This window comes from Hipposideros armiger, unplaced genomic scaffold (assembly GCF_001890085.2).
Source record: "Hipposideros armiger isolate ML-2016 unplaced genomic scaffold, ASM189008v1 scaffold_53, whole genome shotgun sequence".
Classification (NCBI taxonomy): Eukaryota; Metazoa; Chordata; class Mammalia; order Chiroptera; family Hipposideridae; genus Hipposideros; species Hipposideros armiger.
Window position 1 is genome coordinate 3,053,297 of NW_017731403.1, and position 11,451 is coordinate 3,064,747.

At 37.0% G+C, this 11,451-nt stretch overlaps 1 protein-coding gene across 3 annotated transcripts in view; it reads right to left on the reverse strand.

Annotated features, from left to right (window-relative positions):
• Window positions 1–4,728: 4,728 nt before the first annotated feature.
• The window catches only part of SMIM14 (small integral membrane protein 14), a 68,334-nt gene continuing 61,611 nt past the window's right edge, over window positions 4,729–11,451 (reverse strand). For all 3 annotated transcript variants that reach the window (XM_019640825.1, XM_019640824.1, XM_019640826.1), the window contains 2 exons: window positions 9,989–10,131; window positions 4,729–7,845 (listed from right to left, as the gene is read on the reverse strand). In XM_019640825.1, coding sequence (XP_019496370.1) covers window positions 7,813–7,845; window positions 9,989–10,131 — 176 coding nt within the window. In that variant the 3' untranslated portion in view covers window positions 4,729–7,812. The remainder of the gene's footprint in view (window positions 7,846–9,988; window positions 10,132–11,451) is intronic.

The window sequence follows — 11,451 nt, forward strand, 5'->3', positions numbered from 1 at the left end:
ACTGTCGGTATCAAAGTGCTTGCGTTCGAGTAACCCTTATTTTACTTAATAATGGCCCCAAAGCACAAGAGTAGTTATGTTAATAATTTGGATATGCCAAAGAGGAGATGTAAAGAGCTCCTTTTAAGTGAAAAGCATCTATGAAGATAGTCATATAATTTTTAAAGGGTTCTAGTCAAGATGATGGTGTAGGTAAACACTGCTCTCCTCCCATGACCACATCAAAATTACAACTAAATAACAGAACAACCAACCTGGAGAACCATCAGAAGACTAGCTGAACAGAACTACTATAACTCAGGATATAAAGAAGCCATGTGGAGATGAGTAGGGGGAGTGGAGACATGAAATGGGCTGGCCCCACACCCACATGTGGGGGTTGAGAGTGAGGAGGGATATCTCAGCTGCAGAGGTCCCCCTTGAAGAGCAAGGGTCCCAGTCCCACACCCAGCTCCCCAGCCCAGAGCTCCAGTGCCGGGAAGAGGAATCACCATAAGAGCTGGCTGTGAAAATCAGCGGTACTGTGTCCAATCCTGGTGAGACAGAGGGTTTCTAGAAACCCAGACATTGTCTCAAAGGCCCCATGCACAGACTCACTCACAAACACTCATCTTAAGCTCCAGTGAAGGGACAGAGCTCAAAAGGTGCCAGAGACATACGGACACCTATCCATGAGCATGGTACCTCCTTCCATTTATTTGTTGGGATTGCAAATTGGTATAGCCACTATGGAAAACAGTATGGAGGTCCCTCAAAAAATTAAAAATAGAACTACCTTATGTCCCAGCAATTCCACTTCTGGGTATTCATTCGAAGAAATCCAAACACTAACTCAAAAAGACATATGCATCCCTATATTCATTGTAGCATGATTTCCAATAGCCAAGATATGGAAGCAACCTAAGTGCACACCAATAGACAATTGAATAAAGATGTGGTACATATACACAATGGAATATTACTTGACCATCAAAACGAATGAAATCTTACCATTTGGACAACATGGATGAACCTAGAGGGTATTATGCTAAGTGAAATGAATCTAAGAAAGCCAAATACCATATGTGGACTATAAGGAACAAAAAAATGAACAAAGAAAACAAACAGAGTCATAAATACAGAGAAGAAACTGATGGTTGCCAGGTGGGAGGAGAGTTGAGGGGCTGGGTGAAAAAGGTGAAGGGATTAAGAAGTGTAAATTGAGGGCCGGCCGAGTGGCGCGATGGTTAAGAACTCGCTTGGGATGCCAGAGGGCCCCGGTTCGGATCCCACATATGAGGGCCAGTGACACTGCCCTCCACAGCTAAGATGCTGAACAACAGCTCAACCTGGAGCTGGGCTGCCGTGAGTCGCCGGCGACGGCGTGGGCTGCAGTCCCTGTGGCAGTGGATTGCCATGGGCTACCGTGTGTGGCCAGCAGCCAGCGTGAGCGGCCAGCAGCCGCAGTGAGCGGCCAGCAGCCGCAGTGAGCGGCCGTCCAGAAGCCGGCGACTGATCTGCCTCGCCAGAGAAGAGCGCAATGATGGTGCCAACTTGGGCCAGTGAAGCAACATCCTCCACAACTAGATTGAAGAACAAAAGGACAGCAACTTGTCTGTTCCCCTTTCCCCAATTCCCCAGCACTGTTCCCATCCCCCCAATTCCCCAATAAAAAAATCTTTAAAAAAAAAAAAAGAAGTGTAAATTGAGGGCCGGCCGAGTGGCTCATTGGTTAAGAGTTTGCTTGGGATGGCGAGCTCTGAGCAGCAGGGCCGCCGGTTTGGATCCCACGTTGGCCAGTGACACTGCCCTCTACAGCTAAGATGGTGAACAACAGCTCGACCTGGAGCTGGGCTGCTGTGAGTCGCCAGCAACAGGATAGGCTGCAGTGGCTGCCCTGAGCTGCCATGAGTGGCTGGCAGCCAGTGTGAGCGGCGGGAGGCGTGAGCCGCCGTGAGCCCCCATGAGCGGCCATCCGATGGCCGGTGACCGATCTGCCTCAGCCGGGAAGAGTACAATGATCACAATACCAACATAGGCCAGTGAAGCGATGTCCTCCACAACTAGACTGAAGAACAAAAAGGACAGCAACTGTCTGTTCCCCTTCCCCGATTCCCCAATGCTGTTTCCTCCCCCAATTCCCCAATAAAATCTTTAAAAAAAAAAAAGTATAAATTGACAATTACAAAATAGTCATGGGATGTAAAGTACAGCACAGCAAATATTGTCAATAGTATTGTAATAACTATATAGTGCCAGGTGGGTACTAGACTTATTGGGGAGATCACTTCACAAATTTTATAAAAGTCTAACCACTATGCCGTACTCCTGAAAGTAATATAAAATAATATTGAATGTCAACTATAATTGAAAATAATCATTAAAAAATCATAATCAAATCATATATCTCCCACCTCCTATCCCACTGGCTTTTATACTGTTAATAAAATCCCAAATCCTTATTTTGGATTCCAAGATCCTACAAGATTTAGACCTTGTTTTTGATCTCATACTGGTCATTTGGCCTTATTCTGGTCCTTTGAAAATGGCAAATCTGTTTCAATCTCAGGGCCTTTGTACTTTTTTTCTCTTGGAAAACTGCCCAGATGTTTGCATAGCTGCATCATTCAGGTCTCAACTCAGATCTCTTCAGAAAGCTCTTTCATCATGATTGAAGGTATTTTAATTTCTCTGTAGCAATTAGCAATATTATATATTATAATATTATATATATATTATATTAACATAATATTTATCCAGTTCCTTGCAAAGTAGTATCCCACCTGTATTCCTTATGATAGTGCTGTTTTTGTTTCCTTGGACTGTTTTTTTTTAACATTTAATTCCCTACCTATATATAGTATGAAAGTATTTTTTCTTTGTTTGTGTTTGTCTTTCATCTTTAGAACTAAACACAAGGTTTAGCATTCTTTATGGTCACTGGTTATCACCCTCAGCTATTGGAAATCACCTATAGATGCGTTGGCCAAACTCCATCCAAACTCACCCCATACAGATGTTTACAAGAGGTGCAATGTGAGACAAAACTAAAATGTAGTTTTTAAGGCTGTTAGATAAAAATGAAGGCTAAGAACATTTGCAAGGATATAAATCTTAACACATTTGTTGGGGGGTGTAGGTTATTAGATTTACATCTGTTCTATATGTTATAATACAAAATTGTACTTGCTGGATTAATTGTAAGGAATCCTCATTAAGACATTCAGATATCCAAAGTTTAATGTTTATATACTAATTAGTTGTCAGGGAAAGCTACATTCAGGCCAGGGTCTGTAATGCCTTTTGTATTTAAAGCTCTTCTTCCTTTGGCCAGAATTACTGAGTGACTATATAGTGTATTTTTCCTTAAAAACAACATAAGAGACTTACTCCATAATGCTGAATCTGCTATGTGGTATTTGTACTCTTTAAATAATTCTGCTCAGTTTTTCAAGACAAATAGAAACAATGCAATTGAAATCCATTAATTATCAAGACATAGCCTGAATGTCTGAGGTTATAGCAGTATAGGACCAGATATTTAAGAGGTAAAACCTCTGCCATGGCAGGGATTGTAAATAAATTTTTTTTCTCATTCCTAAGTTTCCTAGAAATAAGCAGTTCTGTATAAGGAATAATATTTTTTTATATGAAAGTTGCTTTATCCTTAAAACTACACATATTGTTCCTGCCTCCCAGACATCTCCTTCCACCTCCCTTTCAATAGACATCTTAATTTGGCATCTGATATATAATCTCTGTAATCTAATCCTGAATAACATCCATTTGAAGCATAAACAGTTAAGCAATAAACAAATATGAACACTTGTTGAAATGTTTATTGAACCAATATAGTCCATTTTGTTTGAGAAATGGTATGTAAAATTAAGTTCCCCATGAGAAAAGATCACACTGAACAAACACTCCAATTCTTAAAAATCTTAGCATAAGAAATAATCATGGTGTTTATGAAACATTGGGTGGGGGATGGGGAGAACCAACTCTATAAATTGAGATTCTGAACTGAAAAAAACCATCAGATGAAATGGCAGGAAGCGAAAAACTTATTTTATTAGAATTCCATTTTCCAGGAGGAATACCTGTCTTCAGAGCCATTAAATGAAAACTTAAGTTTTAATGGGGATTCAGCTATCCACTTACATATATATGACAAACTTTAGATTGAAATCATTAACTATCTCCAGGCAATTATGTATTTCAGAAATTTTACTATTTTAAATAACATATGAGTATCACACAGGCACTGACATCATAATCATGCCAGAGCAATTTTATCATTTTTTACATGTATATAGATAGTTTCAATGATTTTTAGTATCTGGATCCATTCCAGGTAACCGAGCAAAAGCAAATTTTCACCTTTGTATGTTTTCTGTAGTTACATGTCTAGCTCTTTATGGGTAATATGTCTGCTCAAATAATTAACACTACTGAATTTTATTCCTTCAAAGAAAATGTCTATTGACCCTGTATTCTAGGAAGAAATAAAAAAGAATAATGAAATAAATGTAACTAGTAATTTCCTAGAGATTTTTAGAATTCCTACTTGTGAATACTGGCCCCATACTGCTATTATATAAATATTTTTCTTATAACTTCAGGTTCTCTTTTAGGAAAGTCTTTAGTTGGGGGTAAAAAGTCTTACAAAAAAACTATTTAATAAAGGACGTTAACATTTTACTACGCAAGATACTGTTTCTCTTCCCACAAAAGCCAAACAGAAAACAATGAGTGTTACTAATGTTTTCTATTTATTCATTAATAAAAAGTGCATAGTACAAGCCCTTTATCCCAATCCAAGTACTCAGTAAAAGATTACAATAAACCCTGGGTGGCACAGACATGATTTGTTTGGCATGATTTAAACATTTAAAAACAGCAATTAACATTTAGTACATTACATGACCACATTTGCTTTTTACAAAATAATCATCAGACATGGTAACAAATTTGTATGGTTTTTCATTTAGAGATATTATAATGTTAAGACTAAACCTACTACTGCAACAACAAAACTTTAACCCATTAACTGAGAACCCTCATTTCTTCTTCAAGTTGCTGTTTTGTGTCTTAAGCTGAGCTGGTCAAATTTTAGCACATATTCATTTAGAGTGACAGACTTTCATTCAAAATGATAATTTCCAAGGTTCCTTTGAAAATTTAAGAATTTGGTAATTCCATAAACACTATCACATCACATACCACAAAAACACAAAAGTAACCATGGAATAGCTGAACTTAATAGTTACTTTGGAAAATCTCTGCAAGTTGTTTAAAATATGACTTGTTGACCATGGGATAGAGCTTGGATAGACACGCAATAAAATCTTTTACTACACACAGTTCCAATGTTAACTTTTTCCATATGGAAAGCAAAAAAACTATTTTGCATAAAAAACATTAAATGACTCTAAGACAAAGTAAAATCTTAATGGCATCTGTGGAATGTTTAAGAGCGCAAAGTGATTAAAATGTGAAGATTTATCTTTTTCCAGATTATTTTTAAATGACTGTAGCCACAGTTCAGGTGAATGTTTACAAGCCAAGTAATGAATAAGAATGTGCTCAATAAAAAAAAGTTTAATAAAGGATGTTAACATTTTACATGTAGAAGCTTTAAGAGTTAAAAATAATATAAATTACTAGTTAGGTTAACAGGAATACTTTATATGCAGTAGTACACTGTCTATTTCAGGACAACAGAGAAATTTTATAAGCAAAAAAACCAAGACTAAATGCTCCACTAAAAACTTTTGTTACTAGTTAGATGGATGGTCAGTATAGGAAAAGGTTAATATTCTAGATGTAATGTCAATTAAGTGTATGTGACAGAAATGAAGAACCAGGAATAAGAATCTAGATTTCTATGTCTTTAGCTAACACTAGACATTGTTTCCATGTCATGGCCACGTCTTCTACCAAAGCCAATTCTCAATTATTTGTGAACTGTTGAATACATCTGTATTTCTACTAGAGATTGGCTTTCGAGCAGCTTAGCCGAACAGACTGTTAGGATATAAGTGTAAGCCTTCCAAGTTCAGGGGGCAAGGCAGAAAAAGGAATGCTTCTAGGCATTTAGCTCCATCTTATACCATTCGTGCCCTTTAAATACAGCTGGGAAGGCTTCCAGAAGGCCACAGCAAGAAGAAAAACCTTAACTCTGGTTTGTGTTTATCCAGGATTTGACTTACCTGTGTTACAATACCCCTAGATTAGCACAAGTAATTAAGAGTAGATTATGTTATTTCAAGAAGTTGAGCACAAAGCCAAGATGCACAGGAGGAATGTGGATTATATAATGAGATGAAGCCCTTACAATGTTTATGGCCCAGACTATAATCATAATAAAGGGAATAAAATACCCTAAGAGCATCACACAATTGTATTAGAGACTCTAATAAACAATACAGTGATATAGAGAAGTTTATTCAATTCATACAAGTAATTTCTCAGTTTGATCCAGTAAAAAGCTAGACAGTCTGGGGGAAAAAAATCCTTACACCGATAGCAAAATATCTTCTAGCCCTCATAAATCATCTGCAATCACTTGCTAGGAAAAAATTCCATAACCATACAGGTCATGCAGACTTTAAAAAATGCTATTTGTATTCATTTTCTTTCAAACTGACCAAAGGAACTTTTTACTTTTTATACATTTCAAAATTTTACCTATATTAATGCTCCTCCCCAACCCAATCTATCACATTACCATACAAGAATGAGATAAGGGGTAAGAAAAAGATCCTTGTTTCTCATTTTCCTTTTCTTTTGGAGTAAACCAAGAATTTATTAAATATTTTTTAAAGTCAGGAGGATAACAAAAGATTCAAATTTTTTTCTTCAAAGAAAAAATAGAGTAAGTAAGTAAATAGTTTTCAAATGTCAGTAAGCAAACAGGCCCCCAATACAGTTGTAAGATAGTTTCATTTAAGAGGCAAGTGTTCGAACAGAAAAGCTTTGCAAGAGTCAACCATTTTTAAAATAAATTACAGATTAAATTATTACTGTATAGATTATACCTGGCAAAGGCAAAAAAAAATAAACTATTTTCCTCCTTTCATGAGCCTTGTAAGGCTAGTGTACAGTGGCTTCATATGTCATATAATGGATTGTAAATCATCCACCATATTTAAATCATGTTTATTTAAAGTTTTTTTAATATTAGACATTTTTATTGGAATAAAAAACTTAGTAGACAATTATTTCATTTTTTCTCTCCTCTTTTTCTAGTCACATAAGCCAGTTTCAGTGGATGATACAGATTTCAACTGTAACTTATAAAATATTCCAAAGGCTGCACAGTCCCAAGAACTAGAGAAAACTGCCACCCACAAATAAACTACCAAGGTAAATGTAAATACAGTGTGGTTCTAGTTTTATTTCATACAATCTTAGACAACCCCAAGTAACTTTATAAATACCTATGAAAAAAGCAATTTTAAAACCTGTCAAAATTACGTAAATATTTAAATGCAGAGATCTCAAATTTCCTTCAATCAGGTCAAAAATCACAGAAATTATGATCACAGTTGCAAATAGAATGTGTGGAATGTTTAAGTTTAGGGTAACCAAAAGGCCCATGTAACTTTTTTTTAACAGAATCAATTACTTAAATATACTGTAAATAGGAATGGTGGTAACACAGGAAGCAAAAATAAGCTTGCAAGTGAAATTTCTAGAAGCTCATGAAAATACCATCCCATATTGCAGATGCAAAAGGAAGAACAGTTCTAATGGGGTTAAGAGTACTCTGGTCATCTTCGTTCATTTGGTCGTGCAAGGTGTTGACTATTTTCACTTCCCATATCACAGTTAGTCCACAGGCGGGGCTGGTGGATCCTGTCCCTGGCGTTAGAGAGAGAGAAATTATGGTACCAACTTCTTAAGTCCCAGTGCAACCAATCTAACACATACAGTAAGAAATGAGCAGCAGTGACCCCGCCCTCCCATCCCAGATCATATCCTTATTCTCACTTTTCATGTTTTTGCACAAGGGAACACTAGATTAACACTGTGATTACCCAACATTTGTCTCATTCTTCCCTGAGGTACGGAAAAATGGAAAATGTGTAACAGTGATTCATTTTGGGTGAAACTGCTCCCCCCCACTAACAACTCCAGAGGTGATATTTAAACCAATAAAAGTTGTTTCATCCCCCTTGCTAGGCTGATTGACTGAGTACAGTACAATCGAAGTAAAGCTAGAGACTGTTTCTCTCTATAGAATGTCAGTGACGACCCATTGGCTCCAGTTGCTATTGGCAGCCATCTAATGACCACAAAGGGAGCCCACCTTGGAATGAAAGTAGGTCTTTAATGACACTGTTAACCTGGTAAACACTGACTCTACCTCTGGATTTTCTGATGTGCAAACCAGTAAAATCACTTATTTAAACTAGGTTGAGTTGATTTTTGTGACTTGCAATAGAAAGCATCTGAACTGTAATGGAAAGATCAGCACTTGTAGGACTCTTCAGGAAGATTCCATTTATTTACTCTGACATGCTACATGTGGCCCTATTTGAGGGTGATCAATTTTTCTATTTGGAATTAGTCAATATGTTTTCTTGCTTATTCTTACGGTAGTGGGGCTACTATTCCTAGAATTCCTACAATGAACTAAGGTTTAGGGGACTGTAATTTTGCAAATCTGTCACTTTTAATGGCTTTTAAGTGAGCTTATTAAGTTGGATTTCTTTAGCCCCAAACACTGAAGAAGTTCCTCTCTGATATGAAAGTAATAAAACTGTATATAAAAAGAAAAAAGGCTAAGGAGAAAGCACTTTATCAAAACTATACAAGATGTTTTATGGATAACCCCCTCTCCAAGAGGAAACAAAAATAAATTCAAGGATTTTTATATAGTGCTAATGATGCCTTCTTTTTTAATTAAATTAGTCGGCATGCCACTTATCTAAATATTCCAATCCTAAAGAAACCAAATTACTGACGAATAAACATTATATATTTTGCTTACTCTTATATAAAAAATTAAGTCTAACTGAACTTCTTCCTTGTATTAAACAAGATTAGGGAAAAGCAGCAGTTATTTTGCGAATTCCACATGGTGAAGGTTGAAAAAGGGAGTTAGTGGGATGATTTGGTGATCAACAAGTGAATCCATCATGGAAATATTTTTAAAGAGATAATATCCAAATCAAAAAAATATATATGTGTGTGTGTGTGTGTGTGTGTGTGTGTGTGTGTATGTGTGTGTGTGTGTGTGTATATATATATATGCGAGAGAGAGAGAGATATTCTGAAAAAGATTCAAAGAAATCCTTTAATGGAGGTTCTATTAAAAATAGTACCGAAACTCCCTGTTGGAGTTTATCATGTTTTTCATTTAGAAGATTCTAAAAATGTCTGTAATCATGACTATTAAGATATATCAACATGAATGATTCCTACCTCTGCTTTTGCCAGCTCAGTTGATATACTGTGATGCAGAACTGGAAAAATGAGTTTGAGAGAAACAGGATGGGGAAAACAAGAGGAGAACAGGATTTAGCCAGACAGGCTCAGTGTCTCTACTATATTTAATAGCTAGGCCAGCGGGGAGAAAATGAGGTGGTGGTGGGGAAACATATGGACTGTAGCTAGTAAGAAAATTTAGGGAGCTGGAAGCATGAGAAGCAAGGGATCAACTTTGAGTTGGATGGGACTGGGGAGTATAGGCCTGAGATATGAGAAATATTGCTGTAGATGATGATGAATTGGATTTTTTTATGTTTCTCATGTAAGTAAAGATTGGATATCATTTTAAAATTATTTTGGGGTTACTGTGCTGCTTTCTATATGTAACTTCATGAAGAATAAGCCATTTGACCTTGTAAGATTTATTGGATGACATAGTAAGAACTTACTCCATGAATTAAATCTTCCTTTTCCTAATTCAGATATTTCAGTCAAGACAAACTCATCCCCCCACTTCCCAGGCCACACCCATCCCCCCCACTGAAATGGGTTTCTAATCCACAACACTTACATTATGAGGACTGGTTGGCTTTCCAGTTAGGTTGGATCCTCGTAGATTAGGAGGTCGCAGTAGAAACAAGATCACTGTGATAACCATCCAGGCCATCAAGATCATGGTAATACTGATGCCATTATCAGCAGAGGGTCCTGGTACTAAAGACAAATGAAAAATGTATTGCAACAAAAACTGTAGCATGATTATAATATTGTTAGATAAATATAAAAACAACTCTTTAAATGTCAACTTCAAAAACTGTATTAATATAAAAAGTTGTATCAATAATTTTAAGAAGTACAATTATGAAGTATTACATCTTCAATTTCTCTTTCCTCCTGTGAGAAAATCTAAATGATAAATGGTATAAAATAGTCAAATCCAAGGTCTATTAAATGAAAATTTTAATAGTGCAATTCTTAATATTGTATTTTAGGGTAACAGAATCCTTTGGGAATTTGATAAAAATTAAGGACTCGTTCCACCATGAGAATCCATGTGCACACATTTAACAATTTTGCATATAATTGTGGAAGGTTAATGGATCTACAAAGCCACCAATCCATAGATATACAGAGATCTACAGAACCCAGGTTAAAATCACCTGATACACTGTAAGGACACTCAACTTTGGGTAGTTTGTGCATGTATGTGTGTGTGTGGGAGTCTGCATTTTAATTACAGAAGAAAAAAATAGAACTTAAGGAAAAAGGAACATCTGTATAATATATAGATTAAAGATCCCTTTAATGATATTATGAAACAAAGATATATAAAATTGACCTTTTTTGCAAAAAGAAATTGGATTCAGATCTAGGTATCTTAAAGTCTACCCATTTATCAAGAGAAATAAGCCAGGGGTGTGTGTGTAGGTATCAGTCTTTCCCAACTCCTTAAGGCAACCGTATCTTATTTAATTCAGAATAACAAGTACCTACCACAGTGCCTGGCCCATGGTATGAACTTAAAAATTTCTAATAAATGAAACAGATTTTTTTTATTGAAGTATATTAGAGAACTCAACTGTCAGAAATGAAAATTATAGAAGATTGAAATTATATTTAAGGGCCGGCTGAGTGGCGCGTTGGTTAAGAGCTGGCTTGGGACACCAGCTCTGAGCAGCAGGGCCCCGGTTCGGATCCCACATGGGGGCCAGTGACACTGCCCTCTACAGCTAAGATGTTGAACAACAGCTCGACCTGGAGCTGGGCTGCCATGAGTTGCCAGCGATGGTGTAGGCTGCAGTCCCTGCTGCAGTGGGCTGCCATAAGCTACCGTGTGTTGCCATAAGCTACCGTGTGTGGCTGGCAGCCGGTGTGAGCTGCCAAGAGCTGCCATGAGCGGCCGTCCAGAGGCCGGAGACCGATCTGCCTCACCCGGGAAAAGCACAATGATAATACCAACATGGGCCAGTGAAGCAACGTCCTCCACAACTAGACTGAAGAACAAAAGGACAGCAACTTGTCTGTTCCCCTTCC